The 14378-nt window shown below is 41.4% G+C and overlaps 1 protein-coding gene and 1 pseudogene across 9 annotated transcripts in view; both read left to right on the top strand.

Moving 5' to 3' along the window:
- Positions 1 to 14362, top strand: part of OSBPL1A (oxysterol binding protein like 1A) — a 263701-nt gene extending 249339 nt beyond the window's left edge. For 6 of the 9 annotated variants that reach the window (XM_063597232.1, XM_063597234.1, XM_063597231.1 and 3 more), the window contains 6 exons: positions 3934 to 4041; positions 4938 to 5027; positions 5978 to 6104; positions 8980 to 9096; positions 9723 to 9846; positions 11275 to 14362. In XM_063597232.1, coding sequence (XP_063453302.1) covers positions 3934 to 4041; positions 4938 to 5027; positions 5978 to 6104; positions 8980 to 9096; positions 9723 to 9846; positions 11275 to 11471 — 763 coding nt within the window. In that variant the 3' untranslated portion in view covers positions 11472 to 14362. The remainder of the gene's footprint in view (positions 1 to 3933; positions 4042 to 4937; positions 5028 to 5977; positions 6105 to 8979; positions 9097 to 9722; positions 9847 to 11274) is intronic. The other 3 variants (XM_063597233.1, XM_063597235.1, XM_055102384.2) reach the window with 1 other exon arrangement.
- LOC112437787 (5S ribosomal RNA) lies at positions 5808 to 5926 on the top strand (annotated as a pseudogene).
- Positions 14363 to 14378: the final 16 nt, after the last annotated feature.

Below are 14378 nucleotides of genomic sequence, written 5' to 3'. Positions count from 1 at the left end.
TAGTAATAGAATATAATAACTGGGATAGGCTCAATGGCAGAATGCAAATGTCAAAATATGTAAAGGATGTGTATGTTGAAAACTACAAGATACTGTTGAAGGTAATCAAGAATTACCTCAGTAATGCAGAGACACACTGTCTTGATATATTTGGAAGCCTCAATTATAGTTAAGATGTCAGTTCACCCCTCACTGATCTATAAGCAGTCTGTATGAGCACAGTCCAAATCAAAATCCCAAGATGATTTTTAATAGATACAGAGAAGTTGATTCTAACTTACGAATTCTAAGTTTGTATGGAAAGGCAAATGACAGAACAGCCAAAATAATTTTGAAAAGGAAGAACAGAATTGATTGACTCCCACTACCCAATTTTAAGGCTTAATGCTAAAGCTGTTGTAATCAAGACAGTGTGGTGGTGGCCAAACTATAGACAAAGTATAGATTAATGCGACGGGGAAGGGAATCCAGAAATTGACCCGCAGAAATGTGGTCAGTTGATTTTTGACAAAGGTGCAAAGGCAATACAGCTAAGAAGAATAGTCCTTTCCACAGACAACCATCTGTGCTATGGAGACAGTTGGACATGTATATGTTAAAAAATGAACCTCAAACTAGACCTCACGCCTTTTACAAAAATCAGCTCAAAATAGATCATTTACGTAAAATGTAAAACTAAGGGTTTTGGAAGAAAACATAGGAGAAACTTACAACTTTGGATTAGGCAAAGAACTCTTATGGATATGATACCAAAATTATAACCCATAAAAGACAAAAAGTGATAAATTAGATTTTATTAAATTAAAAACCTTATATCGAAAGATAGTGTTCAGAGAATGAAAAGATAAACTATAGAATAGTAAAAATTATTTGCAAATCATATAGCCAACAAAGGACTTGTAGCCACAATATATAAAGAATTCTTAAAACTCAACAATAAGAAATGATAAGGTCAGGCGCAGTGACTCATGCCTGTAATCCCAGCACTTTGGGATTCTGAAGTGGGAGGATCACTTGAGCCCAGGAGTTAGAGACCAGCCTGGGCAACATAGTGGGATCCTTGTCTCTACTAAAAGATTTTAAAAATAGCTGGGTTTGGTGACATGCACTTATAGTCCCAGTTGCTTGGGAGGCTCAGGTGGGAGGATCTCTCAAGCCCAGGAGTTCGAGGCTGCAGTGAGCCATGATTGCGCCATTGTACTCCAGCCTGGGCAACAGAGTGTGAAACCCTGTCTCTGGAACAACAACAACAAAAAAGAACAATAAAAAATGAGTAGATACTTCATATATATATATATATATATATATATATATATATGGCAAATAAGCGCATGAAGTCAGCTGATTGCAGTGGCTCACACCTATAATTCCAGTTACTTAGGAGGCTGAGGCAGGAGGATTGCTTGAGGCCAGGAGTTCAAGACCAGCCTAGGCAACATAGTGAAACTCCGTCTCTAAAAAAATAAAATAAAATAAATTTAGCCAGGCATGGGGACACACGCCTGTAGTCATAGCTACTAGGGAAGCTAAGGCAGGAGGGTCACTTGAGCCGAGGAGTTCGAGGCTGCAGCGAGCTATGATCCACCACTGCACTCCATCCTAGATAGTAGAATAAGACCTCATCTCTAAAAAAAAATAAATAAAAATTTAAAAAGATGTTCAACAGCATCAGTTATTAGAGAACCGCAGAGTTAAAACCACAATGAGCTATCCTATTTATACCTATTACAATTTATATTTATACCTATTACAATGTCTAAAATCAAGATAATTGTGAACATTGACAATACCAAGTGCTGACAAGGATGTGGAGGAGCTAGAAATCTCATACAGGTTGAGTATCCCTTTTTAAAAATATACCAAAAGTGTTTTGGATTTTGAATATTTTCAGATTTTGTAATATTTGCAATATACCTACTGGTTTAGCATCTCAAATCCAAAATTCCAAAATCTGAAATACTCCAGTGACTATTTCCTTTGAGTGTCATGTCAGTGCTCAAAAAGTTTCAGACTTTGGAGCATTTCAGATGTCCAAGTTTTGAATTTGGAATGCTCAACCTGTGTATTGTTGGTGTTGGAATGTAAAATGGTAGAGCCACCCTGGAGAACAGTTTGGCAGTTTCTCATCTAGTTAACCTTATGTTTACCACATGACTCAGCAATACTACACCTAGGTATTTGCCTTAGAGAAATGGAAACTTACGTTCATCCCAAAACCTGTATACAAATGTTTACAGTAGCATTATTCATCATCACCAAAAACCGAAAACAGCCCACATGCCCTTCAGTGGGTGAACGGTCACACAAACGGTGGCATATCCATACAGCGGAATCCTACTCAGCACAAAGACTGATACGTAGAACAACACAGATGAATTTCAGGTGCATTATACAAATTGAAGATGCTAATCTCAAAAGGTAATCTACATTTATATGACGTCTGGAAAAGGAAAAACTATTGCAATGGGGAACAGATCAGTTGTTGGGGATAAGGAGTGAGTTGGAGATCCAGGGATTAGGAGTGGAGAAAGGTTTGACTACCAGGAGAAGCATGAACGAAGTGTTTGTGGGTGGAGGAGTTGTTTAGGATCCTGATTGTGTTGGTGGTGGTTACACAGATCTGTGCAAGCATAAACCTGAGTACCAACAAAAATGAATTTTACCTTATGTAAATTAAAAGACACATATCTAAGGACAAATATATGAAGGTGCAGCGGTGGCTCACGCCTGTAATCCCAGCACTTTGGGAGGCCAAGGCGGGTGGATCACCTGAGGTCAGGAGTTCGAGACCAGCCTGGCCAATATGGCAAAAACCCATCTCTACTAAAAATACAAAAATTAGCCGGGCATGGTGGCACGCGCCTGTAGTCCCAGCTCCTCGGGAGGCTGAGGCCCGAGAATCACTTGAACCCGGGAGGTGAAGGTTACAATGAGCCGAGATCACGCCACTGCATTCCAGCCTGGGTGACACAGCAAGACTCTGTCTCAAAAAAAATAAAAAGTAAAATAAAACTTTTTTTTTAACTTTTATTTTAGGTTTGGGGGTACATGTGCATGTTTGTTCTGTTGGTAAACTGTTGTCACGCGGGTTTGTTTCGTCACCCAGGTACTAAGCGTAGTACCCAATACTTATTTTTTCTGATCCTCTCCCTCCTCCAAACCTCCATCCTGAGGTAGGCCCCAGTGTCTATTCATCCCTTCTTTGTGTTCATGAGTTCACATCATTCAGCTCCCACTTATAAATGAGAACATGTGGTATTTGGTTTTCTGTTCCTGCGTTAGTTTGCTAAGGATAATGGACTCCAGCTCCTCCATATTCCCAGAAAAGACATGATCTTGTTCTTTTTTATGGCTGCATAGTATTCCATGGTGTATGTGTGCCACATTTGCTTTATCCAATCTATCATTAATGGGCATTTAGGTTGATTCCATGTCTTTGCTGTTGTGAACAGTGCTGCAGTGAACATTCCCGTGCATGTATCTTTATGGTAGAATGATTTCTATTCCTCTGGATATATAGGATTATAAAATCGGAGTTTATTCACATAGATGAGTTTTTTCCTTTGGTGAGCTGGAGGGTACTTTCTCTAGAAAGTGCTAAATAGACTTTTTATTTTGTGTCTCTACTTTAGCTTTTTTTAATGTTTCATGACACTTTTGAATGCTTAAAAGGATTATGTACGTAGTTTATTTGGAGTTTGGTGGAAGTATAGAATTTTTTCTTAAGCTGTTACTCCCTTTTAAGAAACAAGAATGGGCAAATGATCCCAATTTTGTGGTGAGTTAACATCAATAGAATTTTTAAAGGCTTAGAACGTAGTTATCTCAAGCAGCCTGGTTTGTTATTCTGAGTAATGGCATTTGGAACAAGTGCACTTTTTAAACAAAGTGATACCTCTCACTTATGCTTCTGGGTTTGGTTTTGTTTTTTAGACACAATGAGGCATATACATGGACAAATCCCACCTGCTGTGTGCATAATATCATTGTGGGTAAACTGTGGATCGAACAGTACGGCAATGTGGAAATTATAAACCACAAGTAAGGCACCTTGGGTACTTCGTCCATTCCTTCAGTTTTCATCAGGCAGTTTTAGTGGACATCAGTTTTTTTGTTTTGTTTGTTTTTAAAGAAAAGCTCTAGAACAGGCTGATGAAAATTTAAGAATCACGTAATATAGTCTGGGCGCGGTGGCTCACGCCTGTAATCCTAGCACTTTGGGAGGCCGAGGCGGGTGGATCACGAGGTCAGGAGTTCGAGACCAGCCTGGCCAAGATGGTGAAACCCCGTCTCTACTAAAAATACAAAAATTAGCCGGGCACGGTGGCGGGTGCCTGTAATCCCAGCTACTCGGGAGGCTGAGGCAGGAGAATTGCTTGAACCCAGGAGGCGGAGGTTGCAGTGAGCCGAGATAGTGCCACTGCACTTTAGCCTGGATGACAGAGCAAGACTCCATCTCAAAAAAAAAAAAAAAAAAAAAAAAAAAAAAAAAGGATCAGGCAATATAACTAACTCTTGAATGACTAGAAGCCCATTTATTTAATAAAGAGGGTTCATTAAAGTCTCTGATTAAGGAAGACTGGGTGAACCCAGCTTACCCAGCTTCTGTGAACCTTAATTCCAATCTCAGCTCATTTTGCTTCCTTTGTTTAGTGGGGGCCAGGGAGACAGGGCATAGGAGTTACTAGAAAGAGCTGGGCTCCCATTCTACTTTGTGACCTTAGGCAAGTCATGTATTCTTTCTGCCCCTCACATACCTTTTCTTTATGGTGGGAAGATTACCAATCGAGGATTAATCATTATCACTTTAGTATGGAGCCTGGCACACACAGAAAATCCGTAAACAGTAGCTGCTGCTAGAAAAGTAATCACAGTTATTTTTCTCTACTTCTGCTTTGCTAATAAATGATAATCTGAACTTAATATTTTCTTTATAGGACTGGGGACAAATGTGTGTTGAATTTTAAGCCATGTGGCCTTTTTGGTAAGGAATTACACAAAGTTGAAGGCTACATTCAAGATAAAAGGTAAAATTTCTCTTTTAAATATTGAATAGTATAGATTTTGTTCACTAGATAAAATGTCGGTATTAAAATACATTGTCGGCTGGGCGCAGTGGCTCACACCTATAATCCCAGCACTTTGGGAGGCTGAGGTGGGCACGAGGTCAGGTTCAAGACCAGCCTGGCCAACATAGTGAAACCCCATTTCTACTAAAAATACAAAAAAATTAGCCAGGCATGGTGGTGGGCACCTGTAATCCCAGCCATTGGGAGGCTGAGGCAGGAGAATTGCTTGAACCTGGGAGGCGGAGGTTGCAGTGAGCCGAGATCGCACCACCACACTCCAGCCCAGGTGACAGCGAGACTCCATCTAAAAAACAAAAAACAAAAAACATTGCCATAACCTAGGAAACAAGCATTCTAATAAGTTGAAAAATCTTTCTTCTACAAGGAAGTTTATTTCGTTAAAGAACCTGATTTGGTTGAGCACAGTGGCTCACGCCTGTATTCCCAGCACTTTGGGAGGCTGAGTGGGGAGGATTGCTTGCAGCCAGTTCGAGACCAGCCTGGATAACATAGTGAGATCCTGTCTCTACAAAAAAACTTCTTTTTAATTAGGCAGGCGTGGTGGTGCATGCCTGTGTACCCAGTTACTCTGGAGGCTGAGGTGGGAGGAACCCTTGAGCCCAGGAGGTTGAGGCTACAGTGAGCCATGATTATACCTCTGTACTCCAGCCTGAGTGACAGAGTGAGACTCTGTGAGTCGTACACACCTTTATAGTAATATTCAATTGCAGCAAAACAGTCTATGGCGATGCCACCCTGAACACGCCTGATCTCATCTGCTCTTGGAAGCTAAGCACGGTCAGGCCTGGTTAGTACTGGGATGGGAGACCGCCTGGGAATACCAGGTGCTGTCGGCTTTAAAAAAACAAACACTGGTTTGTTAACTAAACATCAGTTTTTCTTGACAGCAAAAAGAAGCTCTGTGCCCTCTATGGGAAGTGGACTGAATGTTTATACAGTGTTGACCCTGCCACGTTTGATGCTTACAAAAAAAATGATAAGAAAAATACAGAAGAGAAGAAGAACAGCAAACAGGTGAACATCCTGTAAGGTGGTATCGAAGGAATAACTGGATTCTTCAATGTGTACTAATCCTTTTGGAGGTGGCCTGTTCTAGGGTCACAGTTTAACTTTCTTCTTCCTTGTTGCTAATGCATGTCACTTTTCTCTTTTTAATGATCAGACATTTGCTTTAACAAGTACTCGGCATAGCCTTGTATAGGATGTGGACACCTATCAGTTTTTTAACTGTGGAGCAGTTATATGTGGAGCTTTGCTTTAATTCACATAGCTTTGGAATGTTGGAGTTCATCTTAATGAAACATTTTCTTTTCCTCCTGTTTATGTGCATTGAAAGTTGAAATTGTTGAAGATTTAAAATTTCCTCCAAAATCCTCTCTGACATTTTCATGCTTATCATCAGTTTTGTTGCCTTGTTCCTTATCGTGAAATTACCGAAGTTAAGATGGTCGTAGTTAAAGGAGTCATCCCTGGGCTGCTTTCCTCTTACTAAACTTTCTTCTTTGTGGGATAGTTAAATCCCACTAGGGGAGGCACATACGTGGCTTCTTGTCGCATGGTCCCAAGCAGGCTCCAGTGGTTGGCAAACTCCTGCCCCTTCCCTCCTGGCGTAAATGCTCTAGGACTGCACCTCTTTGGACAGGAAATATTTGAGGACGGATTCCTTTCCAGTAACCAAGATAGTGGTTCCGAGCGCAAACTCTGGGTTAGAATCTTAGCCCCACCGGTGATGAGCAGTACAAGCCGAGATTTCTCATCTCTCTGCCTCACTGCCTCCATTTGTAACACAGGCACTATAATAGCACCTACCTGTTAAATGAGTTAACAAACATAATGGGCTCAGAATAGTATCTGCTCATAGTAAAGACTGATAAAGTCATTTCTGCCAAAAGTACTTCCTCGGACTGGCATCTTGAGCATCATCTGCGAGCTCATTAGAAATGCAGGCGGCCCAGCTTTACCTCAGACCTACTGAAGACCAGTCTCTGGGGCTCTTTAGCGTTTCTTATGCATGTGAAAGTTCAGGAAGCCCTAAGATCCCTCAAAAGCAGAAGGTGTATTTATGAGTGACTTTCTTTGTAGACGGAGTTAGCCTTGCTCCCAAAGTGAAAAGAGGTTTATTAAATGGCCGGAGCATTCTGCTTTCCTGTGGCTGGGACTGTTTCTTTCTTTCTTTGTTTCCCTTTAGCTGTGTGTGCACAGTTCTGCTTCCCTCTTTATATCCCATGTTCCTGCCCACGGGAACTGTGCACCAACTGTGCTCTACAGCCAGCAGGAAACTGATGGGGCTGAGAAGGGCATGTCCAGGATTCTGGGACCCCCGGCACAAACTCCTTGGCGGCAGCTCCTGCTAATAGGAGGCACCTTGACAAAGACGATCTCCCCAACATGCTTGCCTTCCAACCTCTTCACAGAGTGCGGATGGCTGAGAATGTTGCTGAAATTCCAGAAAACATTCCTTATATTCCCTAAATTCCCAGTCAGTCTGTGAAAAAGTATTTTTTTTTCCCCTTGGAGAGAGCAGGTATTCTCACACATCCACTGCTTTTCTGGTCTCTCTCATTCCTGTGTTCCTGTCATCTGCCTACCATGGATTTCTGACGTTCCTGAACACAGACGCTGCGGGAAGTTTGTGTCATTAGCGTTGTCACCTCTGTGCTATTTTGTAAACTGTATATTCACTGAATGTGTCTCAGCCAGTAGTTCTAGGTTTGTTCACTGTGTGATGCTGGGACTATGACTTACCCTTCCAAAGCCTTCATTCCATATGTCTAAAAAGCGGTCGTGACCTCTCCTCGAGGGATTGTTGCATAAAGACCACATACATAGAGCACTAGTGTAGCTGGGCCGCGGGGAGGGGAGCCCGAGGAAATGCTGGCTCCCTGTATTTCATCTAATGAAAAATTCTCTTTTCATCAGATGCATTCAGGATCCCTCCTGGTTTTGTGGCATTGATACATTTGGTTGACTTCCCCAAGAATGTAACCTTTTGTTGTTCTCAGATTGTTCCTCTCTGGTGTGTGAGCTCCACGAAAGTCAGGGGTGCTTCTCTAGCACCCCAGTTGCTGGGCCTCCAGTAGTTCCTTAGTAGATACTCAAACGATGCTTTGGGAGGCTGAGGCAGGAGGATTGCTTGAACCCAGGAGTTTGAGGTTACAGTGAGCTGTGATTGCACCACTGTACTTGAGCCTGGGCAACAGAGCAAGACCCTATCTCAAAAATATTAAAAATAAATACTCAAATGAATTATTTTGTCTTTAAAAAGGAAACAGCCTTAAAAACATAAAACCCTATAGGAAAGAGTGATGATGATAATGACTTAAATGTGGATAACACTAAATGGCACAACACACGAAGCTTGTGAGACTCTTAGCACCCACTTGGGCATTCAGCAGGTATCCGTTGGCTTCCCACACTGTGTTCAAAGTAAGGATATAAGAATTAGAAAGTCACAGTGTCCCTGCCCTCATGTAGTTTACATTCTAGTGGTGTGCAATAAACGATGATTTACAATTTGTAAGTGTATATGTATTTTCCTAAGGACAGGGATATGTTCTAAGAAATCATTAGGTGATTTCATCATTGCGCGAACCTCATACAGTGTACTTACACAAACTAAGATCGTGTATGTATTTTTATGTATATCTCTTTTTTCACGTGGAAAGCCAAAAGTCCTAACACCGTTACTGAGTATCGGTCATTTCCCTTACTTGATCCGCAGTGCCAATATCAAATGCCATATAGCAGATTTCTATACATGCTCCGCTATAACCTTAGGGGACTGCCATCATATTTACAGTCTGTTGTTGACTGAAAATGTCATTATGTGGTGCTTGACTGTATCTTAAAACTTTCTACTTAAATTTTGTTCATTGATTGGTTTTTCTAGATGAGCACCTCTGAGGAGTCGGATGAAATGCCAATGCCGGATTCTGAAAGTGTATTCATTATCCCTGGAAGCGTTCTTCTATGGCGAATAGCCCCACGGCCTCCAAATTCTGCCCAGGTGAGACTGGGCTTGCTGGCTGTGGCCTCACTGTCTGTGTTCAGCATTGTGGCGCTCTTTCCTGGCACGTGTAGGGTCGGCCCAGGCAGCATGGAGACAGGCAGGTTGGCATCCTGAGCCCCCACTGGCTCCCGGGTGCTCCCTTCTTGCCTGACCTCAGCGCGTCGTAAGTGCATCATGCTGTCCATCCCTCTGGCATCTGGCTGGGAGGATGTGTTGGGTTAGGACTTCACTGGGGCTTCTTTAACAGCTACTTAGCGGTGAAACTGGTCCTTATTAAATATAAGCTGGTGCAGCCTAGTCAGTACCAGCCCTCCAGACCCAGCAAGGAATGATTTTAATGAAGATAAAAGAATGTTGATTTTTGCTTAGAGTTCTATTTAAAGTTGATCATGATAGAGGATATTTATTCTGCAAAGCCTGCTTTGAGATTTTTTTGAGAGATACCCACAGATGGTGCAGATTTTGGTGAAAACGTTTAGATATGTGTGATCTGAGAAAGACTGACCATTGTTACCGTGAAAGGGAGGGGGTCATTGTCAAGTCAACCTTCTTCTACTTTCAGGACGTTTCATTTTGCATTATGCCTTGGCATATTTTAATTTCATCCTTTTGCTTCTTTTCAGATGTATAATTTTACTAGTTTTGCAATGGTTTTGAATGAAGTAGACAAAGACATGGAGAGTGTGATTCCCAAGACAGACTGCAGGTTACGGCCTGACATCAGAGCCATGGAAAATGGAGAGATAGGTAACTAGCATCCGCCAAAGCCACCAGTGAAGACTCATTTCTCGGGGGATGATGCTTTGTTTATTCCTGGTGATTGTTAGCATCATTGGGGTACTAGCGTTTTTAGTCTCTCTTAGAGATTAAGTTTGAGTTAACATTCAATTTAAATTCAGTAACTTTTATTTTAAATTTGGAAATCTGCGCAGACCTTATTAGCTCATATTATTGTGGTAATACTCCCCTGAGAATTTAATATACTGGAGATGGCCAGAGGCATATTCTGACTAATTAAGTCACTGTCTACTTCAGAATTTACATAGCACCTTGTCAGCCTCAGAGGAGAGTGTGGCCTCCCCTTGGTTAATTATAACTTAAATGTTTTTGTGTGTTGGTATAAGCAGGTGTATATACTTATGTAGTATGTGGGATATTTTGATACAGGCATACAATATGTAATAATCACATCAGGGTAAATGGGGTATTAATTACAACATTTTTTTCTTTTTTTATACAGAGTCTTGCTCTGTCTCCCAGGCTGGAGTGCAGTGGCGCAATCTCAGCTCACTGCAACCTCCACCTCCTGGGTTCAAGCTATTCTTGTGCCTCAGTCTCCTGAGTAACTGGGACTACAGGCACGTGCCACCACACCCGACTAATTTTTGTATTTTTTGTGGAAATGGGGTTTCACCCTGTTGGCCAGGTTGGTCTTGGACCTTCTGACCTCAGGTGATCCGCCCACCTCAGACTCCCAAAGTGCTGGGATTATAGGTGTGAGCCACTGTACCCAGCCCATTTTTCTCTTATAGTGTTAAATTTCTTCCAACTCAGTGGTTCTCAAAAGGGGGGCATTTTTCCCCCCAAGGAGACATGTAGCAAAGTCTGAAGACTTTGGTTGTCACTTTTTAGGAGGGACTGCTGGCGTCTGCAGGCCAGGGATGCTGCTAAACATCCTCTCCCACACTAGGCAGCCTCTTATGATAGAGCCATCACATCTAACATGTCATAGTGCCACAGTGGAGAAAAAGTGAGACACAGCAACAGTATTTTGGAAGACAGTTTAAATTTCTTAAGAATGGCATCTGAAGAAGCTCTGTGAGGTCTCCTAAGAATTCAGAATAATTTCACATTTATTTAGTTTTTACACCCAAGTTTTCATTGAAGAATTTTAACACAGTTGTTTTGGCCTTAAGAATAAACAGGTTGTTCTTGGCCAGGTTGTTAAGAGCATAGGCTGTGAAAGAGATGCTGCGTCTGTGATACCAGCTCTGCCTCTTACTAGCCCAGGTATCTGTTAAAATTTTTGCTTGATATTTGATTCTGGTATTTGTGTTCTAATAAAAGGGAGATAACATGTAGATATGGTTCTTTTGTGAACTTCTTGTGCTTAATACTGTGCCTGGCATCCTCTATGTAGAGTGTTAATGGTTTGTGTTGATGTTCTTAATTTAGATCAAGCTAGTGAAGAAAAAAAACGACTTGAGGAAAAACAAAGAGCAGCCCGCAAAAACAGGTCCAAGTCAGAAGAGGACTGGAAGACGAGGTGCGTGCCTGAGTCAGGGGGTGTGGCTGAGCTCTCAGGAAGGCTGCTGTGTGCAGACGAGGCAGGGATGCCAGACACTGTGACCCCAGAGCAAGGGCCTATCTAACACAAACCCTGCCGAGTTGTCCCAGGCCTGAAAAAAAGTTATTTCCACTGACTTTTATCCATTCATCCATTGATGGACACAGGTTGATTCCGTATCTTTGTTATTGTGAATTGTGCTGTCATAAACATGGGGATGCAGGTATCCCTTTGATACATTGACTTCCTTTCCTTTGGATACCCAGTAGTGGGAGTGCCGGATCCTATGGTAGTTAAGTTTTTTTAAGAAATCTCTGGCGGGGTGCAGTGGCTCACATCTGTAATCCCAGCACTTTGGGAGGCCGAGGCGGGCGGATCATGAGGTCAGAAGATCGAGACCATCCTGGCTAACATGGTGAAACCCCGTCTCTACTAAAAATACAAAAAATTAGCTGGGCGTGGTGGCGGGCGCCTGTAGTCCCAGATATTCAGGAGGCTGAGGCAGGAGAATGGCGTGAACCCGGGAGGCAGAGCTTGCAGTGAGCTGAGATCGTGCCACTGCACTCCAGCCTGGGCGACAGAGCGAAACTCCGTCTCAAAAAAAAAAAAAACCCAAAAATCTCCATACTGTTTTCCATAATGGCTGTACTAATTTATATTTTCACTACGAGTGTATGAGCTTGCTTTTTTTGCATCCTCACCAGCATGTTTTTCTTTTTAATAATTGCCATCCTAACTGGTGTAAGACGATAATCTTGTGGGTTTTATTCACGTTTCCCTCATAATTAGTGATGTTGAACGTTTTCTCGTATCCTGTTGCCTATTTGTATGTCTTCAGAAATGTCTATTCATGTCTTTTGGATTATGTGTAGCATGGTGTATTAGAAAAATCATGGTCTTTAACCTTAAACCTAAATTTGCCATCAGTTACTAGGTTGGGCAAGTTATTTAACTGCTTGGACATTCAGCTTCTCATCTGTAAAATGGAAGTTTAAGAGTTTGAGGCCAGGTGCGGTGGCTCACACCTGTAATCCCAGCACTTTGGGAGGCCGAGGTGGGCGGATCATGAGGTCAGGAGTTCGAGACCAGCCTGACCAACGTGGAGAAACCCTGTCTCTACTAAAAATACAAAATTATCTGGGTGTGGTGGTGCATGCCTGTAATCCCAGCTACTCGGGAGGCTGAGGCAGGAGAATCGCTTTCACCCGGGAGGCAGAGGTTGCAGTGAGCTGAGATTGCACCATCGCACTCCAGCCTGGGCAACAAGAGCAAAACTGCTTCTCAAAGAAAAAAAAAAAGGAGTTTGAAGGGCATTTACACTGAACCAGGTGCCTTACATACTGCTGTGGGTATGCTGTAAATGTTAATTTCCTTATCCTAATTTATTCCCAACTACTTAAAAAAATGCCTTGTGGAAAATAAGACCCAGGCTAGAGGGTAAACCGGTTAGACAAATACATTGTTTCGAACCAACCTATTAGAAGACCCTGCTTCTGTCAAGTAGCTTGCTAGATCCTGGTGGGAAATCCCTATGCCTTTTGCATGGTATCATTACCCCTTTTGGAATATTATTCCACAGACCTGTTCCCTACCTAAGCAGAAAAAGCATCACTTCAGCATCTCTTTAGAACTATCCCTCACTCACAGAATGAGTTGCTGCAATAGAATAATACTGCAAACTAGTGAAAAAACAGCCTGTGATTTTCCATAGTTTCCCCTGTAAGTCGTGTCCTTTTTCTTTTAACAGGTGGTTCCATCAAGGTCCTAATCCCTACAATGGAGCACAGGACTGGATTTACTCTGGCAGCTACTGGGACAGAAATTACTTCAATTTGCCTGACATTTATTAAAATGCATACAAGTCAGGGTGTTTGGCTAATCTACAAATAAGTCTTAAACCTATGTTTTTAAATTTTTTTCCCTTGGTTTCTACTTATCTTTTAAAAAAAAAATGAAAAAACACTCATGAGATAACTGCATTTCACCCAACAAAAGCAGGGTATAAGGCGATATTGGTGATGAAAGTCTTAGGAAAAATGCATAATTTTGCTATAAAACGTACTTATTTGGAATACTATTTTATATAGAGGTAAAAGAACACTGCTGGGGAATATGCTTTTTATGGTTGCTGTTGCCATATTTACTGAAGGTTTATACCTAAATGTAACTTTAGCTTTACGGAACTATATAGTAATCCCAAATCAAGTTATTTTGAATATTTTTATGCTGTCATGCTTGAATGTTTTAGATGTAACCTTTGACATATTTAGAACTCTCCTCCTATACAATGTTTATTCTCAAATATAGAGGTTATGTCATTTTATAAAGACTTCATTGATAAGATGGCTTTTATTCATACTAATCCTCCCAATTTTACCCCTTCCATCTTCCAAGAAGAAAAAAAATGCCTGAATATTCAGAATAGATATTTCTGATTTGAAAATTCTAAAGAATTAAACTGGAAAAGTATTTCATTTACTTAGTGCTCTGAATTTACTTTTACAGTTTTCTGCAGTCAGTATCATTAAAATGTTTAAGTTTACATTTGAACTGAAAATATGTATAAAATCTAGCAATTCACAAAAATGCCCTAGAAATATAGATTTTAATCACCATTACATAATGACAAACCTTGTTAAATGCTTCCACTTCCAGTGGCAAATGCCACTAGGGAAAGTAAGTTGCACTCATGTATGTAAGTATCAAACTATATAAAAGGAGGTCTTGTGCATTTCAAGTTTGCAAGGTACCTGTGTACTTAATGTGTGGAGACCTACTGTACAGTAGTTTTGCCCCTTTAATTGGGGCACATTAATCTTAAATCTTATAGTATTTATCCACCCAAACCCCAGACTGAGAGACTGCTCCCAGGGGCCTTAGGTAGCTGCCAGTCCGTGATTTTAATTGCTGTCTTGAAGTTAACAAGTGTTATAATGAAATAATCTACCTGATGCTAAATAAAGGCTTTAGAATGTTCCCCAAAAGTGTGGTT

The sequence above is a fragment of the Pan paniscus genome, chromosome 17 (assembly GCF_029289425.2).
Source record: "Pan paniscus chromosome 17, NHGRI_mPanPan1-v2.0_pri, whole genome shotgun sequence".
Lineage (NCBI taxonomy): Eukaryota > Metazoa > Chordata > Mammalia > Primates > Hominidae > Pan > Pan paniscus.
Note: the sequence above shows the minus strand (reverse complement) of the source record. Positions and strands in the feature narration are given on the sequence as shown.